The sequence below is a fragment of the Cucurbita pepo genome, chromosome 2 (genome assembly GCF_057944985.1).
Source record: "Cucurbita pepo subsp. pepo isolate OVF chromosome 2, ASM5794498v1, whole genome shotgun sequence".
Lineage (NCBI taxonomy): Eukaryota > Viridiplantae > Streptophyta > Magnoliopsida > Cucurbitales > Cucurbitaceae > Cucurbita > Cucurbita pepo.
In genome coordinates, this window is record NC_141799.1 from 3,133,960 (window position 1) to 3,158,234 (window position 24,275).

The 24,275-nt window shown below is 37.0% G+C and overlaps 5 protein-coding genes across 7 annotated transcripts; 3 read left to right on the forward strand and 2 right to left on the reverse strand.

Moving 5' to 3' along the window:
- The first annotated feature begins 331 nt into the window (after positions 1-331).
- LOC111787765 (putative WD repeat-containing protein C2A9.03) lies at positions 332-3,887 on the forward strand. Of its 2 annotated transcripts, none has more exons than XM_087121825.1 (10): positions 332-602; positions 813-1,008; positions 1,086-1,253; positions 1,480-1,566; positions 1,739-1,873; positions 2,700-2,810; positions 2,904-2,995; positions 3,067-3,172; positions 3,250-3,336; positions 3,431-3,887. In XM_087121825.1, the coding sequence occupies exons 2-10, from the start codon at positions 871-873 to the stop codon at positions 3,842-3,844; spliced, it is 1,338 nt and encodes a 445-aa protein (XP_086977951.1). In that variant the 5' UTR covers positions 332-602; positions 813-870; the 3' UTR covers positions 3,845-3,887. The 2 variants fall into 2 exon arrangements, with proteins under 2 accessions (XP_086977951.1, XP_023523577.2); XM_023667809.2 differs by having other exon boundaries at positions 867-1,008.
- A 2,577-nt stretch (positions 3,888-6,464) lies between these two features.
- Positions 6,465-8,273, forward strand: LOC111787642 (ethylene-responsive transcription factor RAP2-13). Its single transcript, XM_023667660.2, has one exon. It carries the CDS (start codon positions 7,137-7,139, stop codon positions 8,040-8,042), a length of 906 nt encoding a protein of 301 aa, XP_023523428.2. The 5' UTR covers positions 6,465-7,136; the 3' UTR covers positions 8,043-8,273.
- A 347-nt stretch (positions 8,274-8,620) lies between these two features.
- Positions 8,621-13,973, reverse strand: LOC111789119 (uncharacterized). Of its 2 annotated transcripts, none has more exons than XM_023669765.2 (13): positions 13,650-13,973; positions 13,118-13,191; positions 12,826-12,909; positions 12,640-12,720; positions 12,356-12,430; positions 11,972-12,064; positions 10,693-10,875; positions 10,545-10,612; positions 10,384-10,435; positions 9,808-9,861; positions 9,626-9,718; positions 9,422-9,488; positions 8,621-9,093 (listed from the first exon to the last, which is right to left on the reverse strand). In XM_023669765.2, exons 1-13 carry the CDS (start codon positions 13,789-13,791, stop codon positions 9,002-9,004), a joined length of 1,158 nt encoding a protein of 385 aa, XP_023525533.2. In that variant the 5' UTR covers positions 13,792-13,973; the 3' UTR covers positions 8,621-9,001. The 2 variants fall into 2 exon arrangements, 1 of the variants encoding a protein (XP_023525533.2); XR_015419760.1 differs by having other exon boundaries at positions 9,022-9,093; positions 10,374-10,435.
- Positions 13,974-16,225: 2,252 nt separating this feature from the next.
- On the forward strand, positions 16,226-17,449 carry LOC111787660 (uncharacterized). Its single transcript, XM_023667678.2, has one exon. The coding sequence runs from the start codon at positions 16,244-16,246 to the stop codon at positions 17,285-17,287; it is 1,044 nt and encodes a 347-aa protein (XP_023523446.2). The 5' UTR covers positions 16,226-16,243; the 3' UTR covers positions 17,288-17,449.
- Positions 17,450-18,426: 977 nt separating this feature from the next.
- LOC111788645 (serine hydroxymethyltransferase 7) lies at positions 18,427-21,871 on the reverse strand. The gene is made up of 4 exons (XM_023669068.2): positions 20,510-21,871; positions 19,846-20,251; positions 18,939-19,040; positions 18,427-18,858 (listed from the first exon to the last, which is right to left on the reverse strand). Exons 1-4 carry the CDS (start codon positions 21,512-21,514, stop codon positions 18,632-18,634), a joined length of 1,740 nt encoding a protein of 579 aa, XP_023524836.2. The 5' UTR covers positions 21,515-21,871; the 3' UTR covers positions 18,427-18,631.
- Positions 21,872-24,275: the final 2,404 nt, after the last annotated feature.

The following is a 24,275-nucleotide window of genomic DNA, read 5'->3' on the forward strand; positions in this document are numbered from 1 at the left end:
TATATAATAAATATCAAAATAAATAAATAGATAATACTCCATTTTAATATTTATGATTTGAATTCTATTTTGATTATAAGCGTAATGAAAATTCCACGGTCAATTTTAACAAAAAGCCAAATATATTTAAAAATAATTCAAAAGGCAAATTTACGAATAGGCCCCTTAACTTTCCTTTCCTAAACACCATTCTGTTCACCTAATATTTTGACGCGTCATTATTTTTGGCATGGGCTTATTAGTTATTTCACCATTGACCCGACCCGACCCGGAATCCGATTTGTTACGCCTCTGCTTTTATTCACTATATATATATATATACAGCCTTTAGTCTCGGCGTTCCCTCGCTCTTTTCATCCGAAGTTCTCTAGACGTTTCTCTGTTTCTTCTTCTTCTTCCTTTGGTTTCCTCTGTTTCTCCGATTAATTTCTTCTGAACTTCGAAATTCTAGTCTCCGATTCTTCTTCTTCTTACTACCACGACGCATTTTCTGTCGGATTTTTCTTCCTCGGAAGTTCTTGTGTGATCTCCTCTCAATTTCGTTTTCGCCGTCGCTATTTACACTTCCTGGAATTCTCTACCCGGTTTCTCAACATTCCTAGGTATTGTTTCTCTCTTTTCCTCTGTTTTAATGTACTGTTTGTTCGACTCTGCTCTTCGCTTCTGCGATGAATGTCGCTTTCGATCATTGGTGAAAGGTTCGTCGCAAGCATTTTTCAGTTGTAATGTGCTGAGATAGTTGCTTTAAACATATATTTGTTATCAGTTTTTGGAAACTTATTTCTAGCTATTCGCTTCCGGCGTCGGCTCAGAGGCGGATTCGGATTCTGTTAGTTCGCTGACGGAAGTGGACTCTCGTTTTGCAGATCGATGGAAAATTTCGGAAATGATTTCCTCGATTACCTCGTCGATGACTACTACGACGTGGCTGATTTTGATGACGGCGAAATGCAGAGTAGTAGCGACGTGGAATCTCTGGACTCTGATTTCGAGGATGATTTTGAGATGGTATAGTATCCTTGCCTTTTTATATTAGGTTTTGTTTAGTGGGAGCAATTACTGAAAATGACGTGCGACTTTAACAGAGCAAATCAAGAACCGATACGTCTGCGTTGGAAGCTAGAAATGGGAAAGACATACAGGGCATACCTTGGGAGCGGCTTCATTTTACAAGGGAAAAGTGCCGCGAGACTCGTTTGAAACAGTACAGAAACTACGAGAGCCTCTCGCGCCCTCGCCAAGACCTCGAAAAGGTCAGTCGCTCGGTCTTCTCATGGGAGCCGTCAATTCAATTTTGTTTAGCTAGTTGCGTTTGATTCAAGTAAATTGACGATTCCAGATTCTCTTGGAATCCCTAATTTACTTTCCTGATTTTCAAATAAATATAAATTATGGAGTTACTGTTCCTCACTTCTTCGCATGATTGAAGAATAAACTTTGAAGACAACTCGCGAATATTGTGCTTTTCTTGCTTAACAGGAATGCTTGCAAGTAGAGATGGGGAATTCTTTCTATGACTTTCAGTTCAATACGAGGCTTGTCAAATCAACAATTGTGCATTTCCAGGTTGAGATTCTTGTTCATAGCATTTGTTTTTGTTCTTGTTATCATACTTGTTCGTGTTCATGGCCATTTAAATGTTTGGAACTGCGCCGTTCCTGGATCTTCTTTGTATTTGTTTTAAACATCCTAGTGCAGTCGGTGATATCTCGTTGGTACCATTTGTTAATCTGTGCAGCTCAGAAATCTGTTATGGGCAACTTCAAAGCATGATGTATATCTAATGCAGAACTATTCAGTATTGCACTGGTCTTCATTGCTTCGAAGGAGCAAAGAAGTACTAAACGTATCCAAACCAGTTGTTCCCACCTTGGTATGTGGTCTAACTGATCTATAAACGTGCTTGCTTATTTGGGATTTATGCTTTAAAACCTCCTCATTCTAATTAATTATTTTATTTATAATTTAATATTATCTATCGTATGAAAATTCAAGGTTATTAAAGTAATCTTGAACAGTATGTATTCGACATACAGGAGGATCGTATTCAAGTAATAACCTAAAGGATCTATGATATGTGGATAAGGTTGGGTGTTTTATCTTGATTACACTATTGATACGATCGACTTTGTAATCATTACAAATTATTTGTTCCAAATCGTTTATGTGAAGACATGCAAGTGAGAGTATTCTATATACTAAGTTTGTATAAGACTAGACCAAGAAATATTTAATCTCTCCTTATAAATCTGTTAATTGAGAAGATTAATATTTTACATGATGATCATATGCGACTCGGTCTTAGTCCTGAGTGAGTTATGAACTCCTGCCCGTGAGAGCTTGTCTTTTAATTTGTATGGGTGAGAATGACTCTTTTAGCCGATTCACTATGTCTTGGGACTTAACTAAATAGGGAGTTGGAAACACAATATCATGAGACGTAATTCACTCATTTCCATAGAAAAAAGTAGTTGAGTTGTTTTCTTATGTACTGATTTCGGAACTTGAACAATGAGGCCCCACTTTCTCATTGGAAGCATTAGGAACCATTCCAAATGAACTCTTACGAAGGTAGAGTTCTTGCTCTAATAACAATCGAAGGAAATGAACTCTTCATCTATATAGCGGAAGCATTAGGAACCGTTTTGATTTTAGCAAAAAAATGCGCATATTGATTATAGTTTCGATTGCGTATGCAGAAACTCCCAGGACTGAGGTCTCAGTCACTTTCCAGAGTTCAGATAAGCACCATGGCTGTGAAAGAGAATCTAATTGTTGCTGGTGGTTTCCAAGGGGAACTTATTTGCAAGGTGTGCAAGTCAAGCACACTTGATAACTTCCATTACATTTTCCTTGTGTGGTTCTAAACACCTCGTTCTTGTCTTTCTTGTGCCTTCGTTCAGTACCTAAATCATCCCCAGGTTGCTTTCTGCACAAAAATTACAGCAAGTGAGAATGCCATCACCAATGCAGTTGATATCTATCCAGATTCAGTGTAAGCATCATTATTATATTTGCAGTAGCATACAAAAAGAAGACGAATAACCAACCATTGTTTTAATGCAGTGGTAAAATAAGGATCATGACAGCAAACAATGATGCCAAAGTCAGGATTTTCGATGCTGAGAATTTCGCTTCCCTCGGCTGCTTCTCGTTCGACTGGTCCGTAAATGTGAGTGCCACCCAGTCAGGTTTTCATCGTTACAGTTTCATAGTTCAACAATGTGGCCTTACACCATTCTCTTACAGAACACATCCGTCAGTCCAGATGGGAAGCTGCTTGCTGTTCTTGGGGACAATCCAGATTGCTTGATCACCGACGCGAACTCGGGCCGAGTGAGTACTTTCTTTCTTTTGCAGTGGATGTACTTCAATGTAGGAAAAAAAAAAAAAATAGTCGAATGCTAAATGGTAAGTTGGTTTTGAGCAGACAATTGGGAACCTCAGAGGGCACCTAGACTATTCTTTCACCTCAGCATGGCATCCAAATGGGCATATTCTGGCTACAGGAAACCAAGATACAAGCTGTAGGCTGTGGGATGTAAGGAAAATGTCAGAGTCCATGGCCGTTGTAAAGGGTAGGATGGGAGCTATAAGAGCTGTGAAATTCAGCTCAGATGGAAGATTCATGGCCATGGCTGAACCAGCAGACTTCGTGCATATCTTTGACACCGAATCAGGTTGGGTTGAAGGACAAGAAATTGATATGTTTGGAGAGATAGCGGGCATATCATTCAGCCCAGATAGTGAATCTCTTTTCATTGGTGTGTCTGATAGAACTTACGGTAGCTTATTAGAGTTCAACAGAAGACGTCACAACAGGTACATGGACTCCATGATTTGATATGCTAAACTCAAACTGCAACAGTAAATAATTCTTTACTGTGGATTAAGGGTAAAAAAAAAAAAAAAATTAAAAAAAAAAGTAGTTAAAAACTTGCAACTTTTTTTTCATCTCCAAAGTTGCACATCTGATCATTGGGCTCAGATTTTTTCTTAGTGTGGGCTTAGGATTCAAGCCTCAATGCTTAGGAATATATAGTAATATAAAAAAGTGATGGGGGCAAATAAGTCTTAAAATGGTAATGATTATGTGTTTTTAATTAGTGTTAGGAGATTAATTAGTATATATATTAAGTCAATGGAATAGAGATATATATAGAAAAATTAAAAAAAAAAATAAATAATTGATGAGTTGGGTCTTGGAACTCTACACACATGCTTACTTTGTACCTTCAAACTAACACAAATACAGCTCATTTTCTTTTTCTCTAATCACATTTCTAATTAACAACTATTAATGAGGTTTATATAATAATAATAATAATAATAATAATAGTAGATGTTAATTGTGAATATATATATATATATATATATATATATAAATATTTAATCTTAGGTTAAGATTAAGAGTAATGTTCAACTAATTGAATTATACTAAACTTTTTTTCTATAAAATTTTCTGACATATAATTAAGTATTTTCGTATCTCGACAATTTAAAGTTTTGATTTATTGTAATTATTTTATATTGATTAAAATTATAGTTAATTTTGTGAACCCACGTACAAAACGAGCATTTATAAAAAAAAATGTATACAAAAATTAAAATGGAATGAAGTATAAAATAAAATAAAATTAAAGAAAAAATAGAAGAATTAAAATATAATGTATTTTAAATAATAAAATAGAAATAGAAATAGATGATGGAGGAGAAAGAAAGCGGCTTCATGAATTCTGATACGGGAGAGTGTCGGGCACGTGACTGAATTTTCCAATTCATGCCCCGCCCAACACGCTCCAACATCCATTCCGGATTCCCTCTCTCTCAGCCCCAATTTGGTCAATTCATTGCTTCCCTCCCCTTCCTACATTTTCCCACGCGATTCTCAGCGCGTGCTCTCAAACCATCTCACATTCAGCTGCAACGAGTTGGAAATGCGCGTGGGGATGTTCACAAGAGTAGAACCCACGGCCTTGTCTTCAGAATCAGGCGCCGCAGTCCAAGACCTTGTCCCACGCGCACCTTACTTCTCCATAAACGCGGCTTCTTCCTCCTCGCTTCAAATTTCAATTCTTCCCTCTCTAACCTCACTTTAACTTGACTTCAACTTGAATTTAACTACGGTTTTCTCATGCAATTAACCATGGTTGAGTTTCCTACCCTAAAAGTCCTTCCCTGTCGTGTCGCTTGTTGGGGATTTTTTATTATTTAAATAATGTAATTTCAATTAATAAAAAATAAATATAAGATAATTGCCAAAGTAAAAATAGGGTTATTAAATCTAGTTAAGCTATACGAGTAATTAATTGAATCATGTCTTATGATAGTGATTTAAGGTAAATTCGTGTACCATATATGAACTTGAGGTGACACAGTACATAGAAATAGAATCTACGAGAATAATATTATGAAACTCGTGTACATGAGTTCCAACTTAACTCGTGCAACATGCACATGAGTTCGTGGAACCCAACAAAATCCCACTAGCTTATCTATCCCCTCACGTCCAAAACTCCATTCCCTTCGTCAAACAACTCTTTTTCTTTTCTGTTACTACTCTCACAATTTTTATTGTCATCGCTATTGAAACACCACCCGTCGTTCGTACCGGCATTCCTATGTTTGTTATCTCGTACTTTTTATTGTTCTAAGTAATTTCAATCGAGTTATCTTCTAATCAACGTATGAGATGAGTTATGAATTTGTCAACTATACACCATCGTGCTCTTGTAGAGCCGTTTGACCCATTCACCAACTCATTTTTTATTCCAATAATTTCATTTAATGCCCATAATACATGCACGTTCTCCCCTTTAAACATTTATACGAATAATTAAACTTTATAATAAAATTCATTAATAATGCTCTTTAGTCAACCCATGAGAAGATTACCAATAATTATCATCACCCATATGATCATATTGTTATTTTCGGAACATAAATACTATAATTAGAACCCAATATAATATATATATATATATATATGAATATAATGAAAATCAGTGGCTGATTGTGGGTGTCGATCGAGGTGGAAAAGTAAAATGAGGCATCAAATTCAAAATTTTAGACTTACCCATTGGCCCACTTGCTATAAATTTCAGTATTCAATGAGCTGACACACAAAAGCTCACAAAACCGTGTGGGGCCTCTTCCAGGTGTGCGTAATGCAATCGGGGTCATGCCGACGATGTACAAGTTCAAGCCCACCGCTAGTAGATATTGTCTTTTTTGTGCTTCACTCAAGACTCGCTTGCTAAGAAAAGGTTTCCACATAATTACAAGGAGTGTTTCGTTCTCCTTACCAACCAATGTGGGATTCTCACCTAAATAACACCTAAATAAAAAGATGCAAAGATTTACGAGTTTAGAGCTCTCAAACGAGATTTAGATTTAATAATATGAGAGTTATAACAAAATTTGAAGGAAGAAATATGAGGAGGGGATGAATTATTTGGCTGCAAAGCAAAACAAAGAGTAAAGTAATCAGTGAGTAAGTATGAACACGAGGGTTTTCTGGTCAACGAAACTTGGATGAACGTGATTATGAAGCTAAGCTATGGCGGATAATTGAGATTATTTTTATAACGCTCGTGAATTTTTGGAGGCTTATAAAAAGGGGATACGCCATTGTAGCCTGAGAAACAGAAACACACATAGAATTAAGCTTATAAGAAGAAGACAAAAAAAAAAAAATCAGTTTAAAGTTTGAAGTTCGTCGTTGTTCTTGCTCCCCCCTTCTGCAACTCCCCGCTTCTCTGAATCCCTTTCTGTTAATTATCTGTGCTTTTCAGGTTCTGATTTTTGGGTTTGTTTGTTTGTTCGTGATGAACAATAACCAAGCTTAGGATTGTGGAGAAGAACAGGTATTTTCAGAATCAAGATTCAGGATTTCTGTTTTTTATTTCAATTTAATGTGTTTTTGTGTTTAATCGAGAGATCAATCTGTTCTTGGAGGGTGAGTTTTAGTCCCTCGAGGTTGGTTTTTCTTGTTAATTTTGTGTTTTGATATGAAGGGGTTCTTTATTTTATTCAAACCCTTTTGATAATTCTTTGTTCGTGGCCTGTTTTCTTTCTATTTTAACAAGAATCAGGTTCCTCTGTAAACAAATCCTATCTTTTTTGTTCTTGAATTAATGGCAGCCGCCATGGATTTCTATAGTGAAGGATCTCAAACAGACCACTTTGGTGGTGAATTAATGGAAGCAATTGTACCTTTTATCAAAGTTGCTTCCTCCTCCTCCTCCTCCTCTGTTTCTTCTTCTTCTTCCTTCAATTTCTCTCACTCTGTTCCTCAACAGTGCTCTAATGGCTGCTCCACTTCGATGAACTCAGAATTTTCAAATGGGTTCTCGACCCAAACCCTTATTGGGTACGAACAGCCATCTCAAATCTTCCATTTCCAAACCCCATTACCTTTTGCTTATGGGAAACCAAGCGAACAGCTGAATCAACAAACGACGCCCATGTTCCTCTGCCCCAAGGCGATCCCGATGAAGCAAGTGGGTTCATCTTCAAAACCCACGAAGCTTTACAGAGGGGTAAGGCAACGGCATTGGGGGAAATGGGTGGCGGAGATCCGGCTGCCACGGAACCGAACTCGGCTCTGGCTTGGTACCTTCGACACTGCTGAAGAAGCTGCGTTGGCGTATGACAAGGCAGCCTTCAAGCTACGAGGGGACTCTGCCAGGCTCAATTTCCCGCACCTCAAGCACCAAGGCTCCTGTGTTGAAGGCGAGTTCGGTGCGTATAGGCCTTTACATTCCTCTGTTGATGCAAAGCTCCAAGCAATTTGTGATAACTTGGCTGCGCCGCCGCCCAAAGGCAGCTCAAAGAAGTCAAGGTCCCAATCCTCCTCCTCCACGGTGGCGGAAGCGGCGGCTGTGAAGGTGGAGAGCGATGGGTCTGCAGGGTCTTCACCATTATCAGATCTTACATTCCCTGATTTCACAGAGCTGCCATGGGAACATAATCAAGCTTGGGAGAATTCAATGCTCGAGAAATATCCTTCTGAGATAGATTGGGCTTCGATCTTGCCTTAATAATTTGATCGGAGTCTTCGACGGCACCTGCAACAGAGTTTTTTGAAGGTTGCAGGCCGAGACTCATGGCTCAAATTCTTTTGTCACATATTATGTAAATGTCTACCATGGTCAGCTGGTTTTTTTTCTTGCAAGACCATGGTATGATTTAATTTCGTGTTCTTATTTCTTTTGTCAGTCGTAGTAGTTGTAATCATTTTTTCATTGGTATATTATTCTTATTGTCTAGTATTTATGGTTACACAAATGACTGGTTCGACTTTCTAATATCGATATTAACATCGAAACTTAAAGAAATATGTAGATAAAAACAACCAATAAAATTTGAATATATATATTACGGAAGGTTGGGAGAGAGTCCTATATTAACTAATTAATGAGTTTATCAGTAATTCTTACATCTCCATTGTTACGAGATCTTGAGATCTTTTGGGAAAGCCTAAAGTAAATCATGAGAGTTTATGTTCAAAGTAAACGATATTATACTATTGTAGAGATTCGTGGTTCCTAACACGGAAGGCAAACAGAAAATCCCATCTATGAACCGAAAAATTTAATACAAGTCGATTTCTGAAAGGATTTGACAGATGATTTATTCTACTGAAATGTTTCATTTTGCCTAAAAAGAAAGCTCGGATAATAAACCTGTTTACTTCCAAGTTCATACAAGGTATCGGGGAATAAATTAATGACCCCTCTAACCTATTTACTTTTCGGAGAATATTCATACTATTTGAGAACTAAGAAATTGAGCATCTGAAAAAACTAGAAAAAAAGGAAGAAAAAGAAGAAAAAGAAGAGGTTTTAAGATGTAATATGAGCAGAGATGATAACTAAGCTACTGATCGAAGAGAGTCATCGGGAAAGTTGAGATCAAAAGCAGCAGAGTATACCCACGACAGCAAGACTCATCCTGCATGTTTATCTCACGAATCGATTATCTTCAATTGAACCGATGATCACAGAAATTTGCCAAGTTCCATCTTCTTCTTGATTGCCTTTTGACCATGATATATAATGGAGTCTAATATCCCCGAAACAGTAAAAACTCCTGAAGGAAGTCATTAAAAAGTGAGACAATGTATCATAACAAAACCACAATGTATCAGGAAAGTTGATTGGCTTGTTCTTGACTTGTTTGAGTGAAAGTGAATCAGAAAACTAAAAAGTTTACAGGGGAAAGGGCATGGATAAAACTTGACATGGATCGCATCAATAAAGGAAGTATTTACAACTGCGAGCAGATTTTATGATTTTTCAAAAAGAGTAGAGGAACTATTCAAGTGATCATGAAAAGTTGAATTGATTGAAAAAGGAAAAATTATCGAAGTTTTGTGGATTGTCAACTGATCGAGGTTCAAATAACTCTCGTAAATTACCTCCAACTATAGCGCAAACATTTGTTAAGAAGTGAAAGAATGAGACATGCTCCTCTGTGAATGTCACCTACAAAATGAAATATAATTGGTTAGCTAAGACATCCGAAAAATTCCAAGATGTAAACAAGGCAAAACCCATAAAGGAGCTTGAAGCAAAGCTCAAGGTCTTTGCAACAAATTTCAACATAAGAACATTGATCCCACCTTTATAGGAGACAGGTCATAGAAGAAAAAAACTCCATGAAGATCCTGGAAGCTTTCTCCGTCTATGCCCCTCAAGTGTTGGGTTACAGAGAACTGCACTTCCAATATAGGATCTTAAATAGCAAGCTCAACAAATAACCAACCGAATGATATAAACTAGAAACATTCAAGCTCAACTCAACCTGATTTGACTTTATAGCCTTTCCCTTCACGTCCTTGTAAACGGTAGGCACAACCTGCAAAGAAATTGTAGAGATACATCTCTCTAGTAAAAAAAAAAAACTCAACCAATTGACATATGAAATGCAGAATAGAAGAAAAGAAATTGCAACTCTAGAGAGGTAAAGAATTATAAAGTAGATGCACAACATTCGAAGTATAACTCTAGAGAGGTAAAGAATTAAGGAGACAGGAAATACATGTATACGTGTATATAGAAAATATTTCCTACATTGATCCATCCTAAGAACAGTAAATCTTGATGGAAAAGTTAAAAAGGAAATTGGCAGATGAGTAACTTAAGTTCTTCTCTCTCTCTCTCTCTCTCATTCACACTAGTGTCTTGGATTTAGACAAAAATACATTCAACGTATAAGTTATAAATTAAATAATGAAAGCCAGATCACATTCAGAATACAAGAAATAGAAACAATCAGATATATCATATAACTACCGCAAATATGTAGTCATCATGAAAATGTTAATTCCAGAGAACGAGAAGAATGATCGAAAAAAAAAATGACTGAACTTAGAAAAACCTTGATAAAATATTGGAACATTCCACTGAGCGTTCCTTGACTCCATTGCGCACTTGAAGCAGAAGTAGAAGAAAAATAAAGGGAGAAAATGAGAGGAAAATACTACAATTAGTTTAAGGTAAAAGGATGATTAAACTTTAAACAAACAGAAAGGAGCCTACCCATCAAGAGGATTTACAACACCTGGAAAATCATCTCCAAAATTTAATCTGTTAATCCTGTGGGTTATCTGAAGAATATATAAATAAATGAGATAAGTTACCTGCAAAGAAATGTAGCAAATTTCTCATTCCAAAACCAGTTCCTTACATTAAAAGTATCCCACTGAAATGACGCTAATGGATTATGTATCTGGAAGTATGGTAGTTGAAAGCTTTTTCCGGGTGCAAAGTGAAAATTTCCTGCCACCTTGTTAACTTCCAAGAACCCATATATATTGCATCCTTCACCTTCTTCATTTTTCACCCTTTTGAAGAAACCTTCTCGTTTGCACTAAAAATATAAAGCCAACATACGAGAGATTCCATTCAACCGAGAAAGTATAATCCAATCTTGCTATACAAAAGTTTTGAAGACAATAAATGGTATAATACAACAATGTCCAAGTAAATTAGGATGATAAGCATTCACCATTAAGGGAATAAAGCGTTGAAGCAAAACAAAAAAGAGAGTAATAGACATCAACTGAATGCTAAATTTCCCTAAAGTGAAAACAGAACACACAACGAGAAGGGCTTCATGAAGTTCTTTGGCAAACGAACATCAATTGCCAATTTGAGTTATCTGATGAAAATTGACAATTTGAAAGGAGTTATGACCAATTTAACTGAGGGCTATCACTATGCTAAGTGTGCAACCATATCCAATAATGGCAATTTCAATCCTCTCGAACAATTAGTTACTTAACGAGAAGCAATTGTTATAAGACGGCATCTAAATGAGAAGCAAATTGTCAGAACAATCACAAAATTGAAGATACATTCCCAAAGTCAACCTCAGTCAAGAAAACTATCTAGTTTATTCGAATAGATTTCAGTGGAGAGAAAAATATTTAAATGACAATTTGTTGAGAATATGAAGCCCAAAACAATCAAGGCCCATTTGTCAATTAGTAACCTAGCAATTTAATTGAGCTGGCTGCGGCTGCGTTTTTTTCGTATACAGAAGAAGAGGCCGTGGGTGTTGACTGTTGTGTGTTGTTTGACAAGAAGAAATACCGTGACCTTGTGGTAATTTTTTTTTGGATGTTTTTGCAGCATTGGCTTATTCTCAATCGATGTAACTTGATTGACACCACCACTTTGGGTGAACCAATATAAATCTGGTGTCAATCTCTCTTCCTCTTAACCCTGATTTATTGTCGTTCTTAATGCCTAGAGGCGTAGTTTGATTCATCTATTCTTTTAAGCTGTGGGTTTTCAAATTGTTTAATCACCAGATATTTGGAACAGAACTTGATTTGGGTTTAGATGAAATATATGTTATCTGAATTTGGTTGAAAATTTAGATTGAATATATTTTTATGACCGCACAGTTTGCATCTCAAAAGAAATGTAGTAAAAAAAATTTATGCAGGAAGTAAACCAACCTGGTCAATTAGATCTGGATGAGACAAAGCCCAGCCTTTACTACGATAAGCTTCACGCACGTCTTGACAAGAATTACAACAATCGTCATCCAACTGAAAAACAGAACAAAAGGAAAGAAAAAAAAAAAAAAAAAGAATTCAATTAGCGATTGATTCAATTATACAGTTTCAAATTTTTACCAATTAAATCAACATATTAAACAAACTTCAAAATTTGAATCGGCAGGTTAGTTCGATCGAGAACAAGTAATCTACTGAATGTACCCATAAATACCTATGAAGTACGGTAATACTGAATTTCTCTCAAATTACTCGTAAAGAACTTGAAAAGGTAATTAAACTTTGTTCCAACATAAAAATCCAAAAAATGAAGTATAAACTTACTGCCCCATAGCAGGAACCACAGTATGTCTCATTGTGCTCGAGTCTGCCACCATGTCTCTGTAAAGGCTTCTCAATCTGCATGAAGTAGAAACAGAATCCATAACAATGGAAAAAAGAAGCAAAACTCATAATACAGTGACCCTAAATTTAGCGGTGCGAGGTACCAAAATCAACAATCACCAAAAATCATTCTCGTTTGCAACACCATCTGGTGCTGACTCTATATATTGTTGATAGAAAATGAAGGGGAAAAAAATCCAGCCTTCAAAAGAATATGTAATTACCTTAGATGATCCAATCCCATCTGGTCTTGAATCTATCACATTGCCATGGTAATCTATTCTTTTCTTTACTATATCATGTTTCTGCATAATTAAAAGACATTAGAAAGAGATACAGTATTTAGCTGTTAAAATTAACCAAAAGATTCCAATTGCCAAGCATATAAGTGCATTTTAGGGATGCCATACCACATCAAGGTGTTGCTCTCCACTTATGTCCATAGCATCAAGACTGAGAACAGAACATGGAAGTGCAGGAAATGTAACATCAAACTGCACAATTGAATATGAATATTACGTCGATGCACATTCAAGTGCAAGTCCAGGAGCATATTTCCAAATAAAGAACAGTAAAAGAAAAAACATAATATGTGTTCAAATGCAACGAATCTAAATCATTAAAAGAAAATGAACCCTTGTAAGCAGAGTAGAAAACCAACAAACAAATAAAAAACATGTTTCCACTTTGCAGGTAAATTACATTGATTCGTAAGTGCTCTCCTCTTGAAGTATCTACTATAAGCTTTGTCTCTGTTACAGTATGTACATACAAACCTGAAATTAGAACAGCAAACTCACAACATGTTATCATAAAGGAAACAAAACACAAACAAACAGCCCCTCTTTCATGCAGCAAGAACCAGAGCTGTGCATGAAACAAGAACAGAACAACCTAAGAAAAAGGAAAAAGAAACAAAACAATAGGAAAACGGCAAGGAATACAATCAATATTCAATTGCAAACAAGTAATTAAACACATACTTACCCTAAACAACTAGAAACAACACTTTTTTGTTTACTAATCTACTCACTCATTTTGTTCATAAGATACCAAAAAAAAGCATGATAGTGACAAAACAACCCCCAAGAACCCTACCAAAAAGTCGCTACACATTATCTAATTCCTGAGCAAATTGAGCTAAGTAAGTTCCAAAACATGTATGCAGAAAAACCTCCAACAACAAACATAGCAAGCACAGAATCGACGAGATAATATAAATGGCGAAACGTACGAAGCTCGGAGAAGAAGAGCAAGAGCATTATAATGGAGGATATAATAGTGATGAATCCTCCGGACAGTGTACGGCTGTAAAAATCTTCGCTGATCTTCGGATAAGCGTCCAGTTTACGAATCTTGTTCATCAAGCTTTCCATCCCGAAAACGAGAGAGAGCGAGAGAAATCTCGATTCACGATGAAGAAATGAATGATCTGAACAGCTTTGATTGCTCAATTTGGAAAGCAATCAATTGAAGAAACTTTTTGAGTTTCAAATCTTTAAACGAAGGAAGAATGTTGATCTTCCGGGGAACAGAAACCTGACTCAGTTGGAACGAAACCATTTTTTTTTTTTTTTTTTTTTCGTTACGTGGAAAATATTCATCCAAAAATAGCTAGCAAGTTTATTTTCTGTAATTTGCATTTAACCCCCTATATTTCTCTGCTTTCTGATTTCCACCCCTAAGTATCGTCGTAATTACATATCCGGGCACAAAACAAATTATCCGCATAAATGAAATTGGTTAATATAAATTATCATAATGTAACTAAAAAATCAAGTTAATTATGATTAATTTGTGACAATTAATGTCTCTTTAGGGGTAGGATTTCAAAAACGCTCACTTAGAATCCACGCTACCGAGAACCTTTTCTTAGGGGCGGCCTACCATGCACTTGCTGCGAGCGGGTAAATCTTACTCTTGATTTGGTACGAAATCAAGGCATGTATGACCACACAGTGGATTTCTCGTTGTCGGGTATGAATTTGTCATGATACGATGATACAATGAGAGAACGCTGTAAATACTAGGACTTGTCTCGATATTACTTTGATCTAAGCATTGAGCTATGGGTCGAACCTCGTTGAGCATAACAGTGTATATGATACGTCGATTAATCTCTTAATCAGTAGTTTACGTGGAGATGTGACCAGATTCATGCATCAATGTTCCTATCGCTATCTATTTCCTCATCTTGTTGTACATAAATTTTTCACTAAAGAGAGTAAAAATATAGATAACGATCATATTCGAACAACTGTATCTAATATTGATATCACATCTGATCGAAGAGGTCGATATTAAGTCAATAAAGAGACAAATAATTGGCCGAAGTCCAATGACAAAGACTCTAAGCTCGTGACTCGTGAGGGCCCAATTTCTCAAACACCATACTCATAATTGCATTCTCACTTTAATTTAAATAACTATGCGATTTTCAACTCGTAACTATTTTCCACTTTATTCAAATCAAATCAATCATAGTTCGAGATATTTTCTTTACTATTATATCTAAATTTTAATTCAATTCTTTACTCTTTAATATTTTTTATTATATATTATTTGTAATAAACGTTAAAATTGATTAATGATTCTTATTTTTTAAAAATATATATGGTCTTAATGACATTAGATGATCTACAAGCTAGAAACTCACGCTCGTGCGATGATATGTTCACCAGGGTTAGAGCGGGTTAGAGCATGTTAGGCACAACAGTACGCTAATGTGTGTTTCTAGTTTGTTAGTCATCCCAGCTTCTCGACTCGTTGCACTAATGAAAAGGCTTATGTAAATTTGTGACTACTTCAATCGAAGTTGAGCTGCTCGGTTAGTTCACAAGCATTCTCTATAGAAGAACACTTCAAACGTCCTTACCTAAAATATACGTCGAGCTAATAATCATTTCTTATATTCTTAATTTGGGAGATTTTTGTAGAGATATGAATTATTAGTTGGAAAGAAGGTGGGGATTGCTATATCCAAAGACAAAGGATAAAAAGTAGTGGGAATATCTTGTTGTCCGTTCCAAATATTTGTGGGACAATTGGTTAGTTGTTTAAAAATTGTCACCGTCTCCTGATCTTGACACCCTCACGACAAGTCTCACGTTCATATTTGTGTTCCAAATGGACCTATTGCCCAAGAAGATTTAAAAAATATGTCAACAACAGAACTCGAACTTACGCGAATAAATCCCATCCACAAACGTCTTTTGTCGGGAGACTATAAATACCCACAATATGTTATGTAAAAATCAAATTCGTGGAAGAATGTAATTCAGATCTCAAATTGAGACGTTTCCCTTAGAAATCCGAGCATCATATTTGCTATTTCTAAGTTTCAAGCAATTCTTGGTAGAATTGCACCGAGCCGCCTTGATATTGTGGAGTGACTCAATTTAGAACAGGTTCCAAATCTGTTTTAAGAGGTAATCTAATTCTAAGTTGATCCAAATTTCGTGTTAATTACTTTGATTCAAGGGTTCTTTATAAAACAAAAGCTTGAATCGTTGGGTGAGGATTAGGGTTGCCTTATTACACACCATTTATGAATGCATGATCAATTGTGTGCGACACAACATCCAACGGATGTGTCCGAGCAAGTCAAGATGGTCGATGTATCCCTAAGAATACATCATTTCATGAACGTAGATAAGTCTTTCATAATTTGACCGACAATCTTACATCATTAAATGTTCTACATCTTGTGTTTATTGAACGATAGTTTCATTGAATAATTTGTGGTGATAGCGAGGGAGGGTGCTTTTATGGCATGGGCTGGTGGAGTTAGACTATGATTGGATAATGAAACAAAGGTAGTGGGCTTTAATGCATTGGAGGAAAAGTAGAGGCGAAGAAACGCAGCCCCACATGCCTGTTCTTCCACCAATCTTCTTCACCCTTATTCCATTTGCAAGGCAGCCAAAAAGGGGAGTTTCAAAATTTAACGCAGTTCTTCTGATTCTCTGTAAGAATTGTGTTTTAAAAACCCCAAATCCCAAAACCCAGATGCCGGAAAACGGATTCATTATGAAATTGGGTAGAGAAGCTAAAGGGATTTCATCCACGGATTTGTTGGTTTGTTTTCCTTCTCGATCGCGTATGGCTTTAATGCCAAATCCGCTTTGTAGTCCAGTGAGGGGTTCTGATTCCAGTAAGCTGCGTCGTAGCCGCCGGAGTTACCATCACCGACGGAGGAAATCGGCGGAGAGTCCGGTGGTATGGGCGAAAGCGAAGACGATGGGGTCGGAGATGTCGGAACCGTCGTCGCCGAAAGTGACATGTGCAGGGCAGGTTAAGATGAGGCGGAAGAACAGGGAGAGGTGGCAGTCGGTGATGGAGGAGATAGAGAGGATTCACAATCGGAGGAAATTACGGCGGAGGAGGAGGGTTAATTGGGTGGAATCTTTAGGGTTTAAGAAAGATATAATGCAATTGTTAACGTGTTTACGCAGCCTCCGGTTTGATTTTAGGTGTTTCAGAGCTTTCCCAGAAGCAGATTTCACGACTGAAGAAGAAGAAGAAGAAGAAGAAGAAGAAGAAGAAGAAGAAGAAGAAGAATCTGAAAGCTCGAGAACTGCATTTTCTAAATGGTTTATGGTTTTACAGGAGAATAGGATGATGAATAGGTGTACTGTTGATGATGATGCTCCGGTTGCGCCGCCCAAGAACGCGCTGTTGCTAATGCGTTGCAGGTCTGCTCCGGCGAAGAGCTGGGTGGAAGAGAAGGTGAAGAAGAAGAAGAAGAAGAAGAAGAGCTTGAAATGGTTAATGGAGGAAGAGAACAGGGAGAGATTGGCTATGGAGAAGGGGACTGAAATCAGCAGAACGTCGCCGTATTGGCTTACAAGGAGTCGAAGTTGGAAAGTGTGAGAAAACTGGATTTTTGTTTAATTTGTTTGAGAGTATTATTGGTGGGTTTTTGGTTGTGTTGTTCATACAGTTGTTGTTATATTATTGTAATAATGTAATTATGTAAGGGTTTTTATTTGTATTTATCCTGTTTTTGTTTATAAAAAAGGAATGTGTTGATCATATCTCAAGTCTAATCAGCTCAAGAAGAAGTAAGGTTGAAAGACATTGGTTCTAATCATTTTTATGCTTTATGGTTGGTCCCTTCCGATGTCCCGTGTTAATAATATATATGCAATCTAAGATAGTGCTACATAACATGATTGTAACGACTCAGATCCATCCCGCTAATAGATATTGTCCTCTTTAGTATTTTCTTTTCAAGCATCCCCTCCTCAAGGCTTTAAAACACGGTAGGAAAAGGTCTTATAAAGGGTGTTTTGTTCTCCTCCCAACCAATGTGAGTCCCCTCCTCAAGGCTTTAAAACACGGTAGGAGAAGGTCTTATAAAGGGTGTTTTGTTCTCCTCCCCAACCAATGTGAGACATCACAGTTTACCCCCTTCGGGGCCCAGCGTGACACTCATCCCTTTCTCCAATCGATGTGGGACTCCCCTCCAAATCCACCCCCTTTGGGGGTACTGGCACATCGCCTTGTGTCTACTCCCTTCGGGGAACAGCGAGAAGACTGGCACATCGTCCGGTGTCTGGCTCTGATACCATTTGTAACGCCAAGATCCACCGCTAGCAGATATTGTCCTCTTTAGGCTTTCCCTTTCAAGTATCCCCTCAAGGTTTTAAAACGCGTCGGCCACGCCAGTAAAAAGTTATTGTCCTCTTTAGGCTTTCCCTTTCAAGCATCCCCTCAAAGTTTTAAAACGCGTCGGCCAGGAAAAAGTTTCCACGGCCAGTAAAAGGTTTCCACATATTTATAAATGGTGTTTTGTTCTACTCTCCAACCAATGTGAAACATCATCTTCATATTTAAAGGCAAAACCCCCCACTATAATGTTCCAAAAAGTAGATTTTGCTTGCATCAAAAGCTTCCCCCTTTTTTCTTTCTTTTTTATTCCGAAGTACCAATATTAGGTATATGAACAGTGATTTCAAATCCCGAGATTAAACATACTCTGACAAAAAAGTGGCACCAAACCAAAACCATGTGTAAATGGGAGATATTTGAGGCAAAAACCTCCCTATTGTAATCTGGGATTCACAGTTACAAGTATATGAATGATTCATTCATGTCTAACTTCAACCTTTTTTTTCTATAATTTACAGGCAAACAAGCGGGGGTGGCATGAATTTGTTCGTGTTTGAGGTTACCAAGTGAAGCTGTAGTGTAAAAGCAGAGAGGCTCACACATTCATATATCGAATCCTGGCATTGCGAATGAAGCAGCAAAGGCCTCAACGCGGTTTCGAAGCTCCATAATATCTTTGTTGTTTTGTAAATTCTTCATTATATCTTTATGTAGTTTTCCGTGTTCCCTATGAAGGACCATTTTTGTGATCTGAACTGCTTTAAGAAGGATCTCAGCAATCGTCTCGAAATCGGCCTCTAGGCAACCTCTGGTTGTCATTGCAGGAGTGCCTGAACAAGAAAATAAGTTTCTATAAGTTTATCTCAAGAGCAAAATCAGCTGAGTGAGTACTCTATATACAAGTACGCACCTATTCTCACTCCTCCAGGAGAAATGGCTCCATTGTCACCATAGATGGCACACTTGTTGACTGTAATATGACATAGCTCACAGATCTTCTCATAGTTCTTGGCTGCAAAATAAAATAAACAACAAAAGTATAAGAATTAGCAGCCACCCCTCAATTTAAAAGCTTAAAGTCGATAAGCTATGACAAATTCAATCATATATATACTTTCAGCACTTCGCGGACTTGAAAATCCATAGAAGGTTCAAGTAGAAATTAATATTAACTAGAGAGAAAATCACATTCTTTGAACCCTACTAAGGCAATGAGCTGTGTGAGATCCCACATTGATTGGAGAGAGTAACGAGTCTCAGCGAGGAACGAAGGGGGTAGATTGTGAGATCTCACATCAGTTGGAGAGAAGAACGAAACATTTTTATAAGGGTGTGGAAACCTCTCACTAAGAGCCTGAAAAGGAAAGTCCAAAGAAGATAATATCTACCAACAGTCCGTTTGAGCTTTTACAAATAATATGAATTATAAATAAAGAGGAAAGAAGGTTAGAAATTTCTTTCTGAAAGAACAACTCAAGTGGGCATCCCCAATAATTGAGAAGCAATGAACCTACGACTATAGCATGGCGTGAGAAGCCAGGTTACACAAGAGGGGAACAGCTATGTATTACCCCTTCCGTCTTATCTTTTAGGGACAAGGCAATCAAATCAAACCCAGAGATAACCCACAAAAGCTAACTCAATAATCCAGCATAAACGATTAATGAGGACTCAGAAAGCACAAGAATAATCACCAAAAGTTCGTATATCTAACAATATTTGCTCAAGGGTCTTATCATATCAGAGAACCAATAAAATCTAGTGTGCAATTAAACAATGTATATCCAGAAGAGGAGGCAAATATCTGAGTGCAGTACCTGTTAGTCCCAAAGGAATAAGATCCCACAGCACCAAATGGTTGTCTGTACCATCAGTTACCAATCTACATTTTCTTCTCAATAAAGCTGATGCTAAAGCCTGCGCATTTTTCTTCACCTGTCGAATATATACTCTGTACTCGAGAGAAGCCACTTGCTTTAACGCTATGGCCAGTGCAGCAATATGATTATTATGGGGACCCCCTTGTAACGATGGGAAAACGGAAAAGTTTATCCTGTCCTCAAAGTCATAAGTGCCAGTTTCTTCTCCATGATTTAGAAGCACGCCTTGCTTCCTCGATTTTAGACCCCTCCTGAAAAAGATAATACCTCCTCTGGGCCCTCTGAGACTTTTGTGTGTTGTTGAAGTTACTAAATCACAATATTGAAACGGACTAGCACATTCCTGCAGCAGAGATAAAGTCATAAGGACATAAATGAGTAGTAAAAATGGCAGGAAGGTTCAAATCGCTATCCTAAGGGCTAAACTAATCCCACCCCACTTCAGGAACATATTACCTCAATCAGAATTTAACATAACAAATTAAAATCATTGTTGGCATATACAATAAAAAAACGCATTATCTTACAGAAATCTTAAAGTCTGACATGATGAATTCAATCACAATTCTCAAGAAACATGTTATAAGAAGAATCCACACACCTTGGCCGCCACAAGACCGCTTATATGGGACATGTCGGACATCAGAATTGCTCCGCATTTGTCTGCGATCTGCCTACATCTACCATAGTCCCATTCGCGTGGATACGAGCTTCCTCCACAGATTAGTATTTTCGGACGATAATCAAGCGCCTTCTCTTCAAGCTTATCATAATCAACGTACCCAGTTAGGGGATTCACTTTATAAGGTAGACTTTGAAAGAATATAGAAGCCGCTGAAATCTTTTTCCCACCCGGAGTATAATACCCATGACTAAGATGTCCTCCCGATGCTGAATCCAAACCCATAATTCGATCCTTTGGGAGCAAAAGACCGGTGTACACAGCGAAGTTTGCTGATGTACAAGAGTAAGGCTGCACATTCACTCCCCATTTCTCAGGATCAAGATCAAAAGCGGCCAACGCTCTCTCACAACAAAGCAATTCAATCTCATCTATGTGCTGATTACCCGTATAGTATCTAGCGCCAGGCATTCCCTCAGAGTACTTATTCGTCAAATGGCTACCTAGGGCTTCCATGACAGCCCTGCACACAAAATTCTCCGAAGCAACCAATTCAATACCCCTATATTGTCTCTGCTTCTCCTTCGCCATAATATCATGAATTTCCGGGTCGGCAATTCGAAGCGACTGATTCCCCCATGCCCTAACCGACGTTCGTCTCGCCTCAAGGCTCGATTCATCCATAATCGCTAACCGTTTCGCAGAATCCTGATTGAGAAACGATTGACTGTCTCTCTGCCTCTTCACACGCAAGGGTTGCCCTAGAAGGCTGAACTTCTCATCATCGCTATGATCATCCGGGTCCCCTTTCACAAAATTGAACTTCTCGTCCTTTTGCTCACGGAGTTCCAACAAATACGACGAATTCGAAGCCGTCGAACACAAATAGCTCGAGTTATCCCCAATCGAACTTCTAGATATCGAAGATGTGGCATGAGAACTAAATCGTAAAGAAAGATCCGACTGGGCATGACGAAAATCCATAATCCCGAAAATCAGCAGCAGAAGAAGACGATGAACAAAACGAATTCAACGAACACACCTAAGGATATGAGTAGAAACAGCAGAAACAACGACAACAACGCCTGAAAAAACTACAGTGACAGTATCGGAAGAACGACCGGCGAGGAGTGGTTGTAGACGAAGAAGAAGCTTCCATCTAAGAAGCGGAAATCCGGATTCAGATAGAAATGGAGATGAACAACGAAAACGAAACAGATTTATAATAAAATAACGAAATGCAGTTTAATCGGAGAAGAGCATTCCAGTGAAGAGAAGACAACGATGGATCTGGATGCAAAGATGGGAGGGGGAAGAGGAAGAAGAAAGGGTAAGGAGGTTACCGGGTGACCGGAATAGCCGGTAGCGTGAAGAATCCTAGTTGGTAAAGGTGTAGGTAAGCGAATGACGCGTGTCACACCAAAACTTACGTCTAACATTTTTATCTACACGGAATAACGTCTAGGTTCAGAAATGTGAAAATTGTGAGAGTGGGGCCCACTGCCAGCCTGTTGACCTACGTGGCTGGGTTAGTGCCGTCGTCTGCCGCCAAGTAAAATCAGCTACCTGATTTAGACTTTTTTTTTTTTTTTTAATTAATTTTAATAGCTTTAACTTTATTATTTAAATTAAGATAAATATCCCAAATCATTTTTAGAAATAACTGTACAAAAATATCTAACATTAAAATTTTAATTTTTTTATAAGAAAAATTAAAAATTTTGAAGAATATCTACAAATGGTTAATATTTAATTTTTTTAATAATTTATTAATATTGATAAATATAGTATTCTAATCATTAATTTAAATTTAAACTCTATATTCTTAATTATTTTCTTCAAATTAATATGAAAATAAATTTTAAAAATTATAGCCTTCGGTCAATGAATTGCAGCTAAAAGAAATATCCTCGTGCTTTCTTAATCCAATATTCAAAATTATTTTAATTTTCGAGTTATTAAAATTAAATTGAATTGAATTTCAAATATTGTATTTTTTTTTTAATTAACCACTTGAAATTATTTATTGGATCATTTAATATTTAAATATTCAAACATGCATCGAGTTATAATAATTTATATTACGTGAGATTTAGAAACTTTTTATTATACATTGAATTGACTATTTTACGTTAGATATATTACAAGATATATATTTCATGATTAGAACGAATATTTTTTTAATATATAAATATAACGTTATATCTCTTTATTTTCTTGTGAAGGTTTTCTTGTCATCACGACCTATGAACAAATACTTATTAGAGTAATTAGTGAGTGACCGTCGTCGAAGAAGCGTCAGAAAGCAATAAGAGACCGAGAGAAAATTTGAAGAGAGAGAAAAATAGGTATAAATTTATAGTGAGTCGGGTAATAAAAAAGAGACCCATAGGTTCGAATTTGGGTAAGTTTGGTGTTGAATCTAAAACCCGTTAACCCAGTGAGTGTGTAGTCCAAACTCGCCCATGAGGCAAGTCCATCACAACCGAAATCTAGAATTACCCATGTGCAACCCACAGACCTCGGCTAAAACCCACATCCAGCACACGTCTTGACCCGTGTGTTCGTTCACGTACCTGACCCCACTTGGAATTACAATTTGCATTCATGCTCTTGACCGACCCACTTACTTGATTTGTTTGCACGACACAACGTAGAGTAAAACTCGTGGTCTCCTACTAAGTCAATGATGCGATGATAGCCTACAAGTATGTCTCTTAGTGAGGGTAATGCTAAGAAAATATACCTCTAATGTAAAAATAAAATAATAAAATAATTAATTTGACATATTTTTTTAATAATTCATTTGACATAATTTCCATATTTTTAATGCCGGCTTATTTTCCTATCTAGAAATATAATAAGACCTATCTCTAGTCAAGATTTCAAAAAAATTACCAATATAAACAAATTGAACAGTAATCCAATAAGAATAATTTATTAATTAAAAAAAAAAAGCAATTTCCATGTGGTTTTAAACAACCAATCCAAAATTTGAAAATAAAAAAAATTATTGAAATTAATAATTTTTAAATATATCTCATTACATTATGTTGTAATTATAGTGAATAGAGAAAATAAAAGTTAACATAAGGTTAAAAAAATATTAATAAATTAAAAAATTTCAACTCACATGTATTGTAACGACCTACGGATATTGTCCTATTTGGGCTTTCCCTTTCGGGCTTCCCCTCAAGGCTTTAAAACGCGTATGCTACGAAAAGGTTTCCACACCCCTATAAATGGTGGTTTGTTCTCCTCCTTAGCCAATGTGGGACATCACAATCCACCCCCTTCAGGGCACAACATCCTCGCTGACACTATTTCCTTCCTTTAATCGAGGTGGGACATCACAATCCACCCCTTCAGGGCACAATGTCTACCCCCTTCAGAAAACAGCGAGAAGGCTGACACATCGTCTAGTGTCTGGCTCTGATACCATTTGTAACGACCCAAATCTACCGTTAGTAGATATTGTTCTCTTTGGACCTTCCCGTTCGGGCTTCCCCTAACAGACGTAATTTAAAGCTTTAAGAGAAAGCCCAAAATAAGACAATATCTACTAGCGGTGGATCTGGGTCGTTACATGTATCTTAAGAAAAATTATTGAATACCACCCAGTATAAAATTGTTCCAACTAAACCGACTTAATCACAAAGTTTCTGTACTAACTTTTATTTCTTTAAGCTATCTTTAGTCATCTTATTTTTAAGATTATTCTCATTTTGGTTCATATATCTCTCAT